Below are 19,773 nucleotides of genomic sequence, written 5' to 3'. Positions count from 1 at the left end.
CCCATTATTATGGTAAATACTCTATTGTAAATACTGAAATTATGCAACAGACATAATACTGCTGTGCTAAAAATGTTATGTAATAAATATTATAATAAACTGTTGTAAAAACAGAAATAATTGGCATGCAATTGTTTTATACACACAAATGTAAAAACGTAAATGAACTCTCATGATTGCTCTTGTCCCAGTACTTTGCGTTTAGTGTGTGGTTCCACACGGGTTGACTGAGGTTTGACAACCCATGTTGCGGGTCTTTACTTCAACTCGAAATAGAGTTCCATCTGCACACATACAGAGCTTATAGCGCAGCCAGTCAACATTATTAAACTTTTCCCCATAAGAACTTGGTAGTCGAGACGTGCTGAGCATCACGGTTCCATTTAAGATAATGCTGTTTTCCTAATAAAAGAATAATTATACAATGTATTACTTAACAGAAGTAGGATGTTTATTTCCAAAAGAATGTAAACCAATAGCTTATTTTCAAAGCTACCCTAAAGATAATAACAGGTTATTAATTTTGTTTACATCTTAAGTCTTTTCATAAGAACTTTATTTAAAAAAAATCACGAGTGAATGTAGTGCTCATACATCTCAGTTCTGACCCGCCGCATACCTTGCTATTCCACTCATAGGCCAATACCGAGCACACTACTCATTCTGTGGTAGTTAGATGTGGATGCACAATACAATGAGCCCACCAAGCTTATCTTCACTTGTGAACCAGAACAAATTAGACTTTAAACATCAATCTTCTAAAATCTACTATTTTTCCCTCTTCCCCACTTCAGACTGTCCACATCATTACATAACATCAAAAAGCATACAGTATGAAATAATTACTAACTCAAAGTTTTTGAGACACCATTTCAAAAGATGAATAATTAAATTATTACATTTGCTTTTATAGTGCTACAAATTAATTGAACTGCTATTAAACTATATTTTTATACTGAACTTACAATTTTGAATCCATCCACAAAAATGAAGAAGCCTAATTTTTTTCTTCTTGGTTTTAACATGGAACTATTAGAAATAATTTTGTCAATTTAAAATACTTACTGCCTTTAGTTCCATATCACCACCCATGCGAAACTCAATGGTTTTGCCCATGATGAAAACACCTTCATTTCCACGAACAATGGCACGTCCGTCAACCTTTATATTTAGGTCACTGGTAGCATTGCTGGTAATCTTAAAGGGAAAAAAATATGCAAGAAGAATGAAATAATGGTAGATACAGTTTTAAAAGTTCCATTTTTGCTTGTCTTTAAGTAGTTTTGTTAAAAATTTGAATATAACACTGTCAATGCATGTTGCATATCCCTCTCCCTATGCCTCTAAAGTTTCTACAATTTTTTACTACTCTGAACAATCAGTCATGTCTAGAAACAAGGATTACCTATCCTGGAAAATTTCTGTGTCGCAGTAAAAAGTTAAACTTTCTAGACTGTCAGCTGACTAACACTTGCGTATCACTTGGCAAGGATTAAGTACAATAAGAATTTCAACCATTAATACTTTTAATAGAGCATGGATTCCCAAACTTGGTTTGCGGCTTGTTCAGGGTAAGCCCCTGGCGGCCTGCGAGACGCTTTGTTTACCAGAGCGTGTGCAGGTACGGCCACTTGCAGCTCCCAGTGGCCGCGAACGGTGAACCGTGGCCACTGGGAGCTGCGAGCGGCCGTACCTGCGGACACTCTGGTAAACAAAACCCCCACCAGGGGCTTACCCTGAACAAGCTGCGAACCAAGTTTGGGAACCCCTGTGCTAGAGAATTTAGAGGAACATATAAGTAGTTTAGGTGCCAAATTTAATCTACCTTGTAAGTCTCTCTTATTCTGAAGAGTGATTATATAAAAATGATTCCTCCTAACCCATCAGATCCGTTCCTTGTGTGTATTCAGAGTTATAGTTGTTTACTTAGGTACAAAAATAAGTTTACTTTTTATTCCTGTTAGTTCTGCAGAGTAAACATCACAGAGAGAGTGAGCTGGATTCTGTTCATTCTTGTACATCATCAACAATTGTTCACTAAATTATAAGTACATAGCCAGTTACCTGTGTAAACCTACTGAAGGCAATGGGGTTGTATAGTTGTGACTAAGGTCTTAATGTGGCCTGCAGAATCTTTATTACAAATGGTGATGTGCAAGAAAGAAACCTCAGAGCTTGATTTTCAGATCCCATGTTGAATTTGTAATGGTGGCAGTTGGAAAACATCATCTTTTTTACTAATAAATGAGGCACATTTGATCTGGAAGTCAAACTGACAAACATGGAACCCTGCAATGCCATTGTTGTTCACTTTTCAGTTTAACTGCACATAAAGAATTGTTATAATGTGCTGGATAATGTCATCTGATTATTACAAATCTATCACCAAGGAAAAGAAAGCAATAGGTACAGCAGGGGCGGGCAAACTTTTTGGCCTGAGGGCCGCATTGGGTTTCAGAAATTGTATGGAGGGCTGGTTAAGGGAGGGGGTCATGGCCTGGCCCCCACCCCTTATCCGCCCCTCCCCCCGGGACTCCTGCCCCATTCAACCCCCCCGTTCCCTGACGGCCCCCCCAGGACCCCTGAATGCCCCCCGCTAGCCCATCCACCCCCCCTCCCCCATTACTGACAGCCACCTCTGGGACTCCTGCCCCATCCAACCACCCCTTCTCCCTGTCCCCTGACAGCCCCGGGAACCCCTGCCCCTGACTGCCCCCCGCTGCCCCATCCAACCCCCCCTCTCCTTCCTGACTGTCCCCCCCCGGGACCCCTGCCCCCATTCAACTCCCCTGTTCCCCGTCCTCTGGCCACCCCGACCCCTACTCACACCCCCTCCCCCTGATCACCCCCCCGAACTCCCCTGCCCTCTATCCAACCCCCCCTCCCCCGCTCCCTGCCCCCTTACCACGCTGCCTGGAGCACCGGTGACTAGCGGCGTTACAGCCACACCGTCTGGCTGGAGCCAGCCACATCGTCACCACCGCGCAGCACAGAGCACCGGGTCAGGCCGGGCTCTGCAGCTGCGCTGCCCAGGAGCTCACAGTCCTGACGCCCAGAGCATTGCACCGGCGGCGGGGCGAGCTGAGGCTGTGGGGGAGGGGGAACAGCAGGGGAGGGGCCGGGGGTAGCCTCCCGGGCCAGGAGCTCAGGGGCCGGGCAGGAGGGTCCCACGAGCCGTAGTTTGCCCACCTCTGAGGTATAGGTTGTGTGTTATGTGCACTCACGTGTGTGTGTGTGTGGTATTTTTAAAGAACTGAGTTTTTTAAAAAAATCTGAATTTCCCACAACCTCTGAACAGTAATAATTATACAACAAGCTATTTCTGGACCACTTAGCTGTAAAAATCAATAATGCTAGCGCATGAACAAACAGGAAAACTCCAATGGCAAACAGAAAAATAAATTTGGATATTCTGGTCCTGAAATGTTAGGATGATTAATTAAAGCATTTTAGTTTATCTTAACTTATTCTCTACTTGCAACAGTGTACAATAAAAGAACATAGTTATTACGACTTTTCAGGATTTTACTGTTTACATTTTGTGACAGTTACTTCATGACAAAATACTTTTTTGGTTATACTTCTGTATTTACTTGAATATGACCAAGTCACAACACAAACTGCATTCCTACTTTGCAATAACAAACAATTCCATAATCAGCCTTTATATAAAAGAAAAAGTGAGCTATTAAAATAGTTCATACCCTCTCCGTAGATGCCTTCTGTACATTCAAAATTTTCACTCCATTTGGCAAATGAAACTCATGAGTCTCATAGTCTGTGCTGAACAAAGTATTTTGTGTCCTTGGGTCAATGAATTCCATACCAATATCACTGGTAATGGAGGTTTTGTCCTTTTCAACACTAAGTTTTGTTGTTCCTTGCTGAAATACAATCTGCAGAAACAAATAATTAAAATTATTTTAAAACATGACAAAAACGTTTCTACTATAGTTATGATTAATAATAATAACAACGCAATTCCCCATATTGTTCACCACGTATGTTCAACTCATGTAACTTACAGGCTGGTTATTTCCAGTGATAACCAAATCTTCATTACGCCTCCCTCCTACTGTACTTTTATATAATGGATGTATAACTCCCATGTCGGATACTTGTTTAAATCGCAGTAAGCCGCTCTCGTGAAACTCCATGCTGTCACAACCATTGGGCCCAATACGAATCACAGCCCAGATGACAAGTGTGATCTAAAACAGTAACACAAACAAAGTTTAATATTTATTGTAATACTACAGATGCAGGAAAAACAGAGTGGTCAAAATACTTTTTTTTAAAGGAGTGTTTAATTAGTTATTACATTTGAAATAACTCCAAGCATACAAATTATTTAAGTGCTAGAGATTTTTACAATGGGTGTGTGAAAGGAAGTTTGTTTTAAAGAAAATATTTTCCTTTGCTTTACTATGTTTATGCTTTCTTTCCACTGAAAACATAGAAATGCAGTTAATCACAATATATGGTTATTTGTAAGCCATCTGAAATATGATCTAAAATAGTTTGTAAAATATTATAAAAACCTACATTCTCCTTACACTTGAACATTTTGAAATTAAGTAATGTGGCTTGAGACATCTTCCTGTTTGAGGTACTGTCTATATCCTAAGCTAAATAAACTCAAGGGGAAAGGTGTTTGTTAATCCAGGACAGGACACACTCAATCTTGAGTTAAAAGAAAGGACCCCTCAGTGTTGATGGTATACTGAAATGCCTAACTATGAGGAGATGAGAAGCAAAGGTGGGTATTAAAATAGTGAATTGCAGTGGCAAATCAGAGTGCAGATTGTACAGGATGAATTCTGAAAACTAATGTACAGTTCAGTTAGTAACTATACAACATTCCTGTGATCTGATGGGTTGAGAGCACTTCATTGCATACATTAGTTAAGAATAATTGTATTGAACGTTGCACTGGTAATACTTTGCATTGTTTGTCATGTACAGCTCTGGGTGTGGGAATAACCAGAAGATTCCTGATCCTGATTAATATTAGGGACATAGGCTCGGTTGTGGCAGTGATACATGTGGCCTCTTAGATGAGAGGATGTAAAAATAAGATTTAGCGTTTAAGCTCTTTTTGGAAGGAACTGTCTTTTTAATCTCTGCAAAACATCTTGCAATGTTATGATGCTATTTTTAAAAACAACAGAGAACTTTGGGGAAAAAATCGAGAAAAAATCATTGGTCTGTTTAGTCACACTAAGAAAAAGACCCCCCCCCCCCAAAAAAAAAAGATTGGGGACTTCTTGCTAATAAAAAACCCATAACAAAACACCTTGAAATAATATTTTTGAGACTAAAAATAAGCAGGAAAGGTAGGACAAAAATTAAAGTAATCCCCCTTAATACACTTTAAGACTGTGCTTTCCAAAGTATTCTGATCTATGCTGGAGAAGGTTTATATTTATTTAATAAATACTCAATAAAAAGTAAAACAAGCATGCCCAAATATCACTTGCAGCCTAAGTGTTATACTCACAATCAAATTGATGACAGCCAAAATAAAAAGGAGAACAATCACACAAATAGCCAAGTTGCCTTTCCTGCCTCGTAAGCCTGTTTTATGGAGACGGTCTTCATCAATTGGGATATATCCAGCCTTAAAGTTACTGTTGTGTTCTTTATTAACGTTTCTCCGTTCCACAGCCTTCTCACGCATAGATTTCTTCACAGGGCCATTAGAACTTTGCTACAGCATGACACAAAGCATGGATAAATGGTTATTTTGCAGGTAATCAAAATTTATAACAAAAGTAAGAGTTTGAACCAGTGGAATATTTGTCTGCTATCCCAATGTATAGTTTATCTATTTTTAAGTAACACCAATACAGAGGTACTTTAAAACCAATTATAAAGAATTTCTCGATTTTTTTATAACTATCTATAAATCAGTGATGCTGTTGCAGTAACTAATTAAATTTCAGTTGTAAAGAATTTCATTATGTATTTACATTTTGGGACTGATACAAGATGTGCTCCTTATATCTAACTGGACTATTTACAGGCACCCAAACATTTATTTTTTAGTTCCCTGTGAACTACAGTATGAGTCTCTCAGTGGGTTTACCTAAGAATGTAGAAAAGAGTAATGGTACAAGCCATAAAGTTATCTCACTGGTTGTCCCTAAGACAGAAATCCAAAAATATTTAAAAATAAAAAATGTAAAGGGACACCATCAATTTAAAAAATCAGAATATTTGTCTATTTGTTTACTAATTATATGTAACAAATAAGATTGCTCTAACTGAAAGAATACAGAAACAAATCTTTCAGGATTTTTATTGTGTGCATTTGACAGCATTTTGTGCATAGTCAGTTTTCTCTGTTTCTGGGGGTCTTTCACTTCAGGAACCAGGGAAGAGAAAAAACATTATAAAACCACAAAAAACTGGTAGGGAAACTCGTGGGCATGTATAACTAAAAATAGTTTTAACTTATTGTTTTGAACTGATTATATCTCAAGGTGACAGTATCACTTTCATTGATATTACTGGAGGGCAAATTAACAGGTAGAAAATGCTTTCATATAAAGTATTCTCAGGGATAGAAAGTGGAAGGGTTATAAGACTCCCATATTTTTAGAGCTTTGTACAAAACCTTATGGTACCTTGTTCTTTCTTGCTATTTTTCTTCTCTTTCAATACAGCAAGATGCTATTTTGAGGTCTAATCCTCCAAACATTCTGCAGATCAATTTTACTCACATGAGCAGTCTAACTTAAACATAATAAATGTTTTACTCCCGGGAGCATTCTGCGCCTAAAAATTCTATGCCAAAAATAAATAAAAATTCTGCACACAATATTTTAAAATTCTGCAAAATTCTGCAAATGGTATTTGTCAAAATAACACTACATAATCACACCAGTTTCAATTATTTTGGTAATTTATTTCAAAATACTTGTCAGCAAGTATGTCTGTAACATTACAGACACACACACAAATTCCCCCAGGAGTAGAGAGTTAAAGAAACCCCTATGACAACCCTGTTCCTATTTCTCTGCCCCCTTCCCTACCCCCCTCCAGAGCCCAGCCAGGGGGGGTCAGATGCTCACAACCCCTCCCCCTAGAGCCCAGCCACAATGCCCAGCCAATACACCCACATCCCCTCCCCTCCAGAGCCCAGCCCAGATACCCTCACCCTCTCCCCCCTCAGCCCAGCCGTGGGCCTCCCCCTTGCCCAGATACCCACACCTCCCCCCCCCAGAGCTAAGCCATGCCCCCCCCCCCCCCCCCCCAGCTCAGACACCTGCCTCCCTCCTCCCCAGAGCCCAGGGAACCAGAGGGAGAAACAGCCTGATGCTTGGTCCCAGGTTTGCATGGAGTGTCTTGCACACCATTGTCTCCTTCCCTCAGGACGTGCTGGGAACTGCAGCTGCCAGGAACCCTCTAGCTCCCTCTCCCTCCCACCAGCCATGTCTTCTATGTGCGAGCTGGGCTCTGCTGGGTCCAGCACATTTCTGTGGGGGAAAGGAAATTCTGCGTGTACAATGTTAATTTCTGCAAAATGCTGCATTGCGCAGTGACACAAAATTCTCCCAAGAGTAATGTTGCAAGTCTGGGCACATAGTGACTCCTTTTTCTTTTCAGGCCACATTTAATGTTACTTCCATGGATGATGAACTATGAGGGCATGTTCCTCTCTCCTCCCTCATCCCCTTTACCTCTCAGAGACAGATGATGACACTCCTTTGATCATTTTAGCCTCCACTACTCTAAGCGAGAATTCAGATAACCAGACTGAAACTTAGCCTAAGTCATATTTAAACACTGTCAACAAACCATCACACTGGTACAAATTAAATAAAATGAAGCATATGATCACAATTCTATTTACAATAAACTACACTACATAGCTGTATACTGATTTATAAACTGAGACTGAAAGACATTTACTCATATGCTGAGATGTTACAACAAATGTACAATTTTACAAAATTCAGACTGTGAATGGGAAAACCTCCTTTCCCTATTATATAAATATATAGACACCGTTCCTATAGGTGAATCTGTATTCCAATGTACATTTTTAATGAGTATCTAAATTTCTGTCATTTACCCCTACCAACAGCTGGCACTATATATAACGAAGTTCTATTCTAGCATGGCAAAAAGCTATTATTTTTCTTGGCTGAACACACTGTGAATGGTCATCCTTAATTTTTCAAACAAATGTAATGTGAGAGGCTTGATACAAAATGTAGTTCTTTCACTACATTTTACATCAGTCTTGCCTGTGCAAGTAGATGGGGACCTTAGAGAACTCAGTAATCCAACTGCACAATGATAATCAAAACTTTTCAAAGAATCAAGATAAATTAAAAATAGAAATGAAAAATTAAAAATGTGTAGTCCTTTGAAGAATATTTTACTACAAACTGGAGTCCCTTCATAAAAAATCTTGTATTTCTAATATTTTTTTAGATGTATTTAAACAAGGTGAGGTGAGGTGCGGGGTGGGGTGATGTTCAAAAACTTTCCAGATCTTTACACATAATAAAGCAGCAAAAATACCATTAAAAAAAAAAAAACACTGCTGCCAACTGCAAGCATTCAAAAATCAAGAATCAGGTCCTGTAAAATCATGAAATTTAAAAAATCTAATGATTTTTAAGCCAATCATTTTTTCATTATTTCATTTGTCTTCTGAGATCAGGTTTCCAAGCTATTCTCTGAAACCATAAGGACTAGAAACTTAGTTTAAAAAGAAAAAAAAAGATGAGATGCTCAAGAAATCAGAGGACTCCAGAAGCTTGGGCTTTTACCAAACCCCCCAAATATGGCAAGTTTGCCGTGTTATAACCCTACTGATTCCAGTATATGAAAGAGGTGTCATGGTTTTCAAGATTGAAAGGCAAACTTGTCCCTTCCATCAACAGGAAAAAGATTTTACCTCACCCACCCTCACAACTCTGAAACCTTTTCAGATCATCTTGAAAGGAAAAGGCAACTGTGAAAGGGTTAGCTTGCAATGAAACTCATCATAAATCAGGCACTCTGAATTTTTGTTTGATTTTACTATTTGAGTAACAGAAAATCAATGTGCAAAGAAAAACAACACCCCCCCCCATCCAACCCAAACCATAAAACACAACCTCGCCACCACCCATTAATCAAATGCCAAGGGCAGCAACTTTAAATACAGACAACTGTCTAGGCTGTAATTAGCTTCTCCCCCCGAGCAGGGAAGAGCCGGTTTTCGTTATCCCAGCCCTGGTTTTTAACACCCGCGGGAGGGGAGAGCACTGTGCAGACGGGTTTCGCCCGCACGGCTTTCAGGCGGCCCGGCGCAGAGCGTGGGGACAGACAGTCGCTCCGCGCCCAGCGCTGGCTCTTCGGCTCCCGCAGGCGCCAGGGCTGGGCCGGGTGTTCGGAACGCTGCGGGGGCGGGCCGGGCTCTCACAGCCCGCGGGCGGAGCAGGGGCTGGCTAGAGTCCGGCCTGGGGCAGGCTCGGGACCAGGCTCTACGGGGCCGGGCGCTCCTCTGCGGCCCATGGGGCAGGCTCCGGGCCAGGCTGCATCGGCCTTGGGGGTGTTTCTGCCGCTGGGGCTCGCGCGGCCGAGCTGAGAGCTCGGGTCCCCGAGGAGCCACGGCTGGGGGCGGTGCCGGCACAGCCGCCTGGGAGGGGCTCGTCCACGGCCGCTTTCCCTGGGGCCCGGGCTCCGCTGGGGCTGTTCCGCCCATGGCGAGGGAGCCCTGGAGGCGGCTGTCCCCCGCGCGCCCCGCCGTTTGGGGACCGGGCACAGACCTGGTCCGAGGCGGCTGCTGCAGCTGCTGCTGCCGCCGCCATCTTCCTCTCCTGCCGCTATGCTGTTGTCCCGCCCAGGCGGGGGGGAGACTAGCGCCGCGCCAGCCGCCTGTCACCGCTCCCTGTCCTGGCCTCGGCACTTCCCGCCGGGCTGGGCTCCCCGCGCTGCTCGTGTCCGGCCTGAGCTCTAGGGAGCAGGGTCGGGAATTCACCCTGCCGCTCCCCCCGGGGTGACCCTGGCCCAGAGCAGCCTCAGCCTGGCGGGGAGTGTCTGGATGAGTCTGGCACACACCCTGGCACCCCGAAATGCAGGCCCCCGGCCAGTGACAGGGAAGAAGCATGAGCTTGTGCTGAAGGTCTTGTGGAGATTGGGAGTCAGGAAGTCTGGGCCAAATTCCTTGGTCTGCCACAGACTTTGGGTCACTTTCCCTCTTTGAGCCTCAGTTCCTCATGAGTAACCTGAAGATAATGATATTTCTTCTTGGAGTAGTGTCCCTGTGGGTGCTCCACTTCAGGTGCCGGTGCGTCCCTGCACCACAGATGGGAGATTTTCTGTGGCAGTGCTCAGTTGGGGCCCGCGTGCGCAGTAGTTGTCTCAAGATGCCATTGGCACCTCATGTAGCACCTGCACCACCCAACCCATTCAGTTCCTTCTCAACCATCCTCGGCTGTAGACGGAGCTCAGTGGCAGTGCTGCCTCTTCCTTTTTTCTCTCTATAGAAATATTTAGATTAGTTTTTAGGCAGCAGGAAAAAAGGGAGGAGACATAGGATAGCATAGCATGGCAGCGAAACCTCTGCTAATGGGCGTGCTCGGTCTTCCAAATCATCAAGGAAGCAAGCCACGACCTTCCCTCATAAGGACACTCAGAAAAAGAAGAGATCCCTGGGGAGGTTGCTATACTCAATGCCGAGCTTGACTAAAGTTAGCATCTTTGAGGCTCCGGGTACCTAAGGCTCCGGGTACCTCCGGCACCGTCCTTCCATGGACCTCTGCCGAGCCCCCCTGCACCAGCACGGAGTCGAGATGCCACTCCTCCTCCATGGCACCGACCACCCTGGTGCAGGACTTGGCACCGAGACCTGTGCCACTAGCAATGCTGGCACCAACTCAATCATTGGCACCGATGGACAGACTGAAAATGGCACTGACCGTCTTGACCAAGGCTGACCGCAAAGCAGACTACATCTGCAACAACAGCACCGCCACCACAGAAACAAGCTGCTCTGCAACAGTTTCTACACCACAAAGGCGTAGAGGTCTCTTCAGTGCCGCGGTTGTCGTTGCTTGGCACTGAGGGATCTCTGGGCCAACTAGCAGAGCAGCTACCCACTCCACCTGCTCCCCAGCCGGTCTCCAATGATGAAGGAGGACAGGGATAGCTCAGTGGTTTGAGCATTGACCTGCTAAACCTAGGGTTGTGAGTTCAATCCATGAGGGGGCCATTTAGGAAACTGGGGTAAAAATCTGTCTGGGGATTGGTCCTGCTTTGAGCACGGAGTTGGACTAGATGACCTCCTGAGGTCCCTTCCAACCCTCATATCCTATTCTATTCTTACATGGGAGCCATTTCTCTTCCCAGCACTCTTCACCCACAGAGCAGAGACCTCCATGGGATGCCATTAAGACCAAGTCCCGCCAACCTCGTGAGATGCAACAGTACTACAGGCAACCCTGGATTTGTTCCCCGATGCCCTTTCCTATGCAGTGGCCCCCCTGGTACCCCAGGCAGCGTATAGGACTCACTACACTAAACCCTCGACTCCAGCCTGAGGGAAAATTTGCTCTCCTCCACCTTCCCTGAGAGCAGGGACACGTCGGATGCACCCGAGAGCGTGGCAGATGAGAAGGAAGAAGGTTCGGACCACGAAGGTATTTTGCCAGCCCACAACTCATCTTCCTCTCCTGATGAGGCAGTCATACCACCGCCTCCAACCACAGTAGATGACCGGAGACGATTCCATTCCACTCAAGGAGGTGCAAGAAAACCAGCACAAGCTGCTACAAATCTTACAGACATCCATTTAATCCAAAATTGCTCTGCCCATCAACAATGCAATAATGGAGCCGGCGGAGAATATTTGGCAGAACCCCACCACCATACCACCTTTAAAAGAGCTGACAGAAAGTACTTTATCCCAGCTAAAGGGATGGATTTTCTCTTCTCTCACCCACAACCCAACCCTCTGGTTGTGGAAGCTGCCAACCATCGCAGCAAACAACCCCAATTCCGGTCCACCCCACAAGATAAAGAACACAAACAATTAGATCTTTTTGGTTGAAAGATGTATTTGTCGACAACACTCCAATTCCAGGTTGCCAATTATTCAGCCCTTCTCGCAAAGTACAACTTTGACAACTATGGTAAGCTGCAAGAATTCCTTAAGGCTCTGCTGGAGGACAGACATCCCCAGTTCGCTGCCATTACGAATGAGGGACACCTAATTGCCCATGCAGCCCTACAGATCTCAATGGACGTAGTGAACATTGTTGCAAAACGACAGCGACAGCTGTCGTAATGCGGAGGGCCTCGTGGTTTCAGTCATCCGGTACCCCAAAAGATCTCCAACTCAAGGTGGAGGATCTCCCCTTCAATCAGGAGAAGTTCTTCTCTGCAAAAACAGATGACGTTTTTCACACTATGAAGGACTCTCGGGCCACCTTGCGCACATTAGGCATTTACACGCCACCTAACAAAAGGTATCAGTACCAACCATACCAAAAGGGCAGAGACACCTCTTCCCACTGCCTGCAACAACAGCATTTTGACCAGAACAGAAATAAACAACGGTCACAGAGATACAGAGCTCCTCAATCACAGTCCTCGTCTTCACAACCATCTACCACCAAGCCACAGTTTTGAAGTTTTGGTCAAGGGTGTGAACAACCTCCCTTGCAATACAGCGCTTTCAGATACTGCTACCCAACCCAATAACAACGGATTAATGGGTACTGGAGATTATAAAATTGGCATAAGCCATCCCCTTCCTCTCCCTCCTCCATACCCTACCCCTGCCCCATCCCTTTTCAGGGACCCTTCTCACGAGCACCTTTTACAACATGAAGTAAACCACCTCCTACAATTGGGTGCCATGGAGCAAGTTCTAACTCAATACAAGGGAAAGGGGTTTTGTTCACATTATTTTCTCACCAAAAAGAAAAATGGCGGATGGAGACCCATCTTACACCTTCGGAAGCTCAACAAATTTGTGCGGAATCACAGATTCAAAATGGTCACACTGGCCACAATTATACTAGTTCTAGACAAGGGGGACTGGTTTTTAGCCCTCGACCTCCAAGATGTTTATTTTCATATTACCATACACCCAGCGCACTCACGATTCCTATGATTCATGGTGGGGCTCAATCATTACCAGTACAGAGTACTACCCTTTGGCCTTTCCACTGCCCCTCAAGTTTTTTCCAAAACCCACGCAGTAGTGGCAGCCCACTTGCGAAAAGAGGAATGATGCTCTTTCCGTACCTAGATGACTGTCTCCTGAAAAGTACAACTCAGAAAGAAGCGACAGGCATGGTGCAGACCACCATCGCTTTGTTCCAGACACTGGGATTGTGAATGAATGTTCTGAAATCCACACTGACCCCAGTGCAACAACTGGAATTCATGGGGGCCTACCTCAATTCCACACAGGCCAGAGCATTGTTGCTCAGCCACAGATTCATAACACTAACTAACCTCATCTCAACAGTCACCAGCAGTCCTCAAATGTCCACCAGAACTTGTCTGCAACCATTAGGTCATATGGTGGCTACAACATTTGTCATGTGACAAGACTGTATATGCATTGCCTACAGAGCTGGCTGAGCACAGTGTACGTTCCCCTCAAACACAGTCTAAACAAAAGAGTGACGGTATCTCCAAAGGTCATTACATCACTACATTGGTGGACGAAGCCAGAAAACATATGCACAGGGATCCCTTTCCAACAGAACCCATCATCATTAATAATCACGACCAACTGATAGGCTGGGGCGCTCACTTGGACCAGCACAATGTACAAGGCAGATGGTCAGCAATGGAAAGCCAGCTTCACATCAATCTCTTGGAGCTTTGTGCGGTATACAATGCATGCAGACACTTCCTTCTGATCATACAAAATGAGTCAATCCGCATACTGACAGACAACATAGCATGCATGTTCTATATCAATCACCAAGGAGGAGCTCGCTCCCATTCGCTCTGCACCGAGGCCATGAAACTATGGAACTGGTGCATCCACCACAACATAACCATCTCGGTATCTTACCTCCTGGGGTGCCAAAACATGACGGCAGACACACTAAGCAGACATTCTTCCCAGGACCATGAATGGGAAATGCATGACAGTGTTCTCCAATCAATATTCCAGGAATGGGACTTTCCATCAGTGGATCTGTTTGCATCAGCAACAAACCACCCATGCCCACTCTTTTGCTCCAAGGCGGGTCTAGCACCTAGGCCTTAGGGCAGTGGTTTTCAACCTCGGGTCCGGGGCAGGTTTCAGTGGGGCCGCCAAGCAGGACCAGTGTTAGACTTGCTGGAGCCCAGGGCAGAAAGCCGAAACCCCACCGCATGGGGCTGAATTCCAGGGCCCTGAACCACGCCACCTGGGGCTGAAGGCGAAGCCTGAGCAACTTAGTTTCATGGGGCCCTCTGTGGTGTGCGGCCCCACACAATTGCCCTGCTTGCTACCCCTTGACACCGGCCCTGGCTTTTATGTGGAAGCATGTGACCGTAAGAAGCAGGCCAAGGAAAAGGAGGGCTAGTGAGGGGGAAATAGAACTCAGGAACAGGTTTGGGTGTTTGGATAATGAGGAGGGAACGCAGCAGGTGGTAACTGATGGTGGGAGGCAGAGGAAGAAAAGAAGGGCAGCTAGTCCAATAGAGAGAGGGGAGGAGTTGATGGAGACAGCATCAATACTCAGCCCCAGGAGGATACAGGATGGCACTAGGGGGACTTTAAGGGAAAATAGAGACAGACAGGAGTTACGACTGCAGGGAACAGGGGATAGATTGGTAGATCGCACTGTCACCAGGCAAAGGCAGGTTTATGTGATTGGAGACTCCTTACTGAGGAGGTTAGACAGGCCTGTGACCAGGGCGGACCCAGAAAACAGAAGGGTGTGCTGTCTGCCGGGCGCTAAGATACGGGATGTGGACCTGCGATTGAAAAGGATCCTAAAAGGAGCAGGTAAGAAGCCCTTGATCATCCTTCACGTAGGAACGAATGACACGGCTAGGTTCTCGCTAGAGAGAATCAAGGGAGATTATGCCAGGCTGGGGAAGACACTTAAGGAAGTTGAGGCTCAGATTATCTTCAGTGGGATTCTGCCTGTTCCTAGAGAAGGACAGCAAAGGGCTGACAGAATTGTGAGGATAAATAGCTGGCTAAGGGAGTGGTGCTATAAGGAGGGCTTTGGGATGTATGGCCACTGGGAGGCTTTCAGGGAAAGACAGCTGTTCTCACGGGATGGACTTCACCTGAGTAGGGAAGGAAATAGACTTCTGGGAGGGAGGCTGGCTCATCTCATCAAAAGGGCTTTAAACTAGGAAATTGGGGGAGACGGTTGGGAGATGTCCAGTTAATCTCCACGCCAGATTCCAACACTGAAAAGGAGGGTGAAGAGATAAGCACAGATATAGGTAGGGGTAGGGGATTGGACATGAGAAGGAGGGGGCGGTTGGACAGTACGGGGTCCGTACCAAATTGCCTAACTAATGGGAGAAAGGATAGACAGCATACAGTAAGATGCTTATACACCAATGCGAGAAGCCTAGGTAACAAAATGGAGGAATTGGAGCTCCTGGTCCAAAAAATGAAACCTGATATCGTAGGAATAACCGAAACGTGGTGGAACGGTAGTCATGACTGGAGTACAGGTATGGAAGGGTATGTGCTGTTTAGGAATGACCGGAAGAAAGGTAAAGGTGGGGGAGTGGCATTGTATGTCAGTAATGAGGTTAAATGTAAAGAAATAATAAGTGATGGAATGGATAAGACGGAGTCTGTCTGGGCAATAATTACACTGGGTAAAAGAACTACTAGAGCCTCCCCTGAGATACTGCTTGGGGTGTGCTATAGACCGCCGGGATCTAGCCTGGATGCGGACAGAGAACTATTTAATGTTTTTAGGGAAGTAAAAACTAATAAGAACTGTGTAATCATGGGGGACTTTAACTTCCCAGATATAGACTGGGGTACAAATGCTAGTAACAATAATAGGGCTCAGATGTTCCTAGACGTGGTAGCAGATGAATTCCTTCATCAAGTAGTAACTGAACCGACGAGGGGGGATGCAATTCTAGATTTGGTGCTGGTGAGTAGTGAGGACCTCATTGAGGAAATGGTTGTAGGGGACAACCTTGGCTCGAGTGACCATGAGCTAATTCGGTTTAAACTAAATGGAAGGATTAACAGAAATAAAACTGTGACTAAGGTTTACGATTTCAAAAAGGCCAACTTTAATAAATTAAGGCAACTACTTAGGGAAGTGCATTGGGCTAACATACTTAGGGATCTAAAGGCAGATGACGCCTGGGATTATTTCAAATTGAAGTTGCACGAGCTGTCCGAGGCCTGTATCCTGAGAAAGGGAAAACGGATAGTAGGCAGGAGATTTAGACCTAGCTGGATGAGCGGGCGTCTCAAAGGGGCGATTAAGAAAAAACAGAAAGTGTACAAAGAATGGAAGAGGGGAGGGATCAGCAAGGAAACCTACCTTATTGAGGTCAGAGCATGTAGGGATGCAGTGAGAAAGGCCAAAAGCCGTGTAGAGTTGGACCTTGCGAGGGGAATTAAATCCAATAGTAAGAGGTTTTATAGCCATATAAATAGGAAGAAAACAAAGAAAGAGGAAGTGGGACCGCTGAAGAATGTAGATGGAGTGGAGATTAAGGATAATCTAGGCATGGCACAATATCTAAATGAATATTTTGCGTCGGTCTTTAATAAGGCTAATGAAGGGCTTAGAAATAGAGTGAGCAGGACAGAGGGGAATAAAGGAGGGGGGATTGACATTACAGCATCAGAGGTGGAAGCCAAACTTGACCAGCTAAACGGGACTAAATCGGGCGGACCGGATGATCTTCATCCAAGAATATTGAAGGAACTGGCACGAGAAATTGCAAGCCCCTTAACGATAATTTTTAATGAATCTGTAAACTCGGGGGTGGTACCGTTGGACTGGAAAATAGCTAATGTGGTTCCTATTTTCAAGAAGGGGAAAAAAAGTGACCCGGGTAACTACAGGCCTGTTAGTTTAACATCTGTAGTATGCAAAGTCTTGGAAAAATTTTTGAAGGAGAAAGTAGTTAAGGACCTTGAGGCGAATGGCAATTGGGACAAATTACAACATGGATTTACGAAAGGCAGATCGTGCCAAACCAACCTGATCTCCTTCTTTGAGAAAGTAACAGACCTTCTAGATAAAGGAAATGCGGTGGATCTAATATACCTCGATTTTAGTAAAGCGTTTGATACTGTGCCGCATGAGGAATTATTGGTTAAATTGGAAAAAATGGGGATCGATATGAAAATCCAGAGGTGGATAAAGAACTGGTTAAAGGGTAGACTGCAGCGGGTAGTACTGAAAGGTGAACTGTCAGGTTGGAGGGAGGTCACCAGTGGGGTTCCTCAAGGTTCGGTTTTGGGTCCGATTTTATTTAATCTGTTTATTACTGACCTCGGAACCGAATGTAGGAGTGGGCTGATAAAAGTTTGCGGATGACACAAAGTTGGGAGGTATTGCCAATTCGGAGAAGGATCGGGATATTCTGCAGGGAGACTTGGATGACCTTTTAAATTGGAGTAATAGTAATAGGATGAGATTTAATAGTGAGAAGTGTAAGGTGATGCATTTAGGGTTGACTAACAAGAATTTTAGTTATAAGCTGGGGACGCATAGGTTGGAAGTGACGGAGGAGGAGAAGGACCTCGGAGTCCTGGTTGATCGCAGGATGACTATGAGTCGGCAATGTGACGTGGCTGTGAAAAAAGCTAATGCGATCTTGGGATGCGTTAGGCGAGGTATTTCTAGTAGGGACAAGGAGGTGCTGCTTCCGTTATACAAGGCGCTGGTGAGACCTCATTTGGAGTACTGTGTGCAGTTCTGGTCTCCTATGTTTAAAAAGGACGAACTCAAACTGGAACGGGTACAGAGAAGGGCCACTAGGATGATCCGAGGAATGGAAAACCTTTCCTATGAAAGGAGACTCGAGGAGCTCGGTTTGTTTAGCCTAACCAAAAGAAGGCTGAGGGGGGATATGATTGCTCTCTTTAAATATATCAGAGGGATAAATACCAGGGAGGGAGAGGAATTATTTCTGCTCAGTACTAATGTGGACACGAGAACGAATGGATATAAACTGGCCGTGGGGAAGTTTAGGCTTGAAATTAGACGAAGGTTTCTAACCGTCAGAGGGGTGAAATTTTGGAACAGCCTTCCGAGGGAAACGGTGGGGGCGAAAGACCTCCCTGGCTTCAAGATTAGGCTAGATAAGTTCATGGAGGGAATGGTTTGATGGGATAACGTGATTTTAGTCAATTAGGCAATAACGTGCCATCGCTGGTAAAATGAGGGTCCGGCTGGAGATTCTTGCCTGTATGCTCGGGGTTCTACTGATCGCCATATTTGGGGTCGGGAAGGAATTTTCCTCCAGGGTAGATTGGCAGAGGCCCTGGAGGTTTTTCGCCTTCCTCCGCAGCATAGGGCAGGGGTCGCAAGCTGGAGGATTCTCTGCGACTTGAAGTCTTTAAATCACGATCTGGAGACTTCAACAGCTGAGTTAAGGGAAAGTGGGTGGGTCAGCTTTTGTGGCCTGCATCATGCGGGAGGTCAGACTAGATGACCACAATGGTCCCTTCTGACCTTAGAGTCTATGAGTCTATGAGTCTATGTGCAGAAAACTAGTTGTTGTGGCACAGGTGGGCCATGGAGTTTTTATAGCATGTTGTGGGTGGGGAGACGTACAGAATATGTACCCAGGAATCCATTAACCTACACCTCCATGGGACTTGAACCTTGTACTTAAATGCCTCACCAGAATGCCCTTTGAACCTTTAGCGACCTGCTCACCCCTTCATCTGTCTATGAAAGTAGTGTTCTTGGTTGCAATCACCTCTGCTAGATGAGTCAGCGAGATTGGGGCATTCATGGTCGAGCCCCCTTTCACTGTGTTCAGTAAAGACAAGGTTACATTGAGGCCATACCCAAAATTTTTGCCTAATGTGTCGACATCCTTCCATATAAACCAACCTATACACCTTCCCATATTTTACCCTAAACTGCATGGGAACCTACAAGAGGCCATCCTACATGCACTTGATGTCAGATGAGCCATAGCGTTTTATTTAGACAGAACCAAACCCTTCCAGAAGTCCGCAACACTGTTTATTTCCACAGCTGAGTGCTCTAAGGGATGTGCAATATCAACCCAGAGACTCTCTAAATGGATCTCGACATGTATCCAACTTTGCTACCGATTGCATAACAAGGAACTTCCACAAGGGATCCGATCCCACTCTACACGTGACAAGGCTATGTCTATAGCCTTCCCGAACAATGTCCTTCTAATAAACATATGCAGGATTGCCACAAGAGCCTCACAGCACACCTTTGCAAAACACTACGCCATCACTCAATGCTCTATGTCAGATGCTATTTTAGGCCTTATCGTGCTCTCTACAACAACACACACGACTCCAAAGCCCCTACCGTCCACAGTGGGGCACTGCTGTACAGACACCTGAAGTGGAGCACAGGGACACTACTTGAAGAAGAAGAGGAAGTTACTCACCTTGTGCAGTAATGAGGGTTCTTTGAGATGTGTGTCCCTGTGGGTGCTCCACTACCTGTCCTTCTCCCCTCTGCTTTGGAGTTCTGCTGTAAAGAAGGAACTGAACAGGTCGGGTCGTGCATGCGCTACATGAGGTGCCAATGGCATCGTGAGACAACTACTGTGCACGCACGCCCCTACCGAGCAGTGCTACCGAAAATCTCCAAT

At 45.1% G+C, this 19,773-nt stretch overlaps 1 protein-coding gene across 1 annotated transcript; it reads right to left on the bottom strand.

Annotated features, from left to right (window-relative positions):
• Positions 1-201: 201 nt before the first annotated feature.
• Positions 202-9,836, bottom strand: SGCB (sarcoglycan beta). Its single transcript, XM_065405421.1, has 6 exons — positions 9,771-9,836; positions 5,501-5,710; positions 4,026-4,211; positions 3,705-3,896; positions 1,066-1,197; positions 202-402 (listed from the first exon to the last, which is right to left on the bottom strand). Exons 1-6 carry the CDS (start codon positions 9,810-9,812, stop codon positions 202-204), a joined length of 963 nt encoding a protein of 320 aa, XP_065261493.1. The 5' UTR covers positions 9,813-9,836.
• Positions 9,837-19,773: the final 9,937 nt, after the last annotated feature.

Source organism: Emys orbicularis, chromosome 5 (genome assembly GCF_028017835.1).
Source record: "Emys orbicularis isolate rEmyOrb1 chromosome 5, rEmyOrb1.hap1, whole genome shotgun sequence".
Lineage (NCBI taxonomy): Eukaryota > Metazoa > Chordata > Testudines > Emydidae > Emys > Emys orbicularis.
The sequence above is the reverse complement of the archived record's forward strand: the minus strand, read 5'-3'. Positions and strand labels throughout refer to the sequence as shown.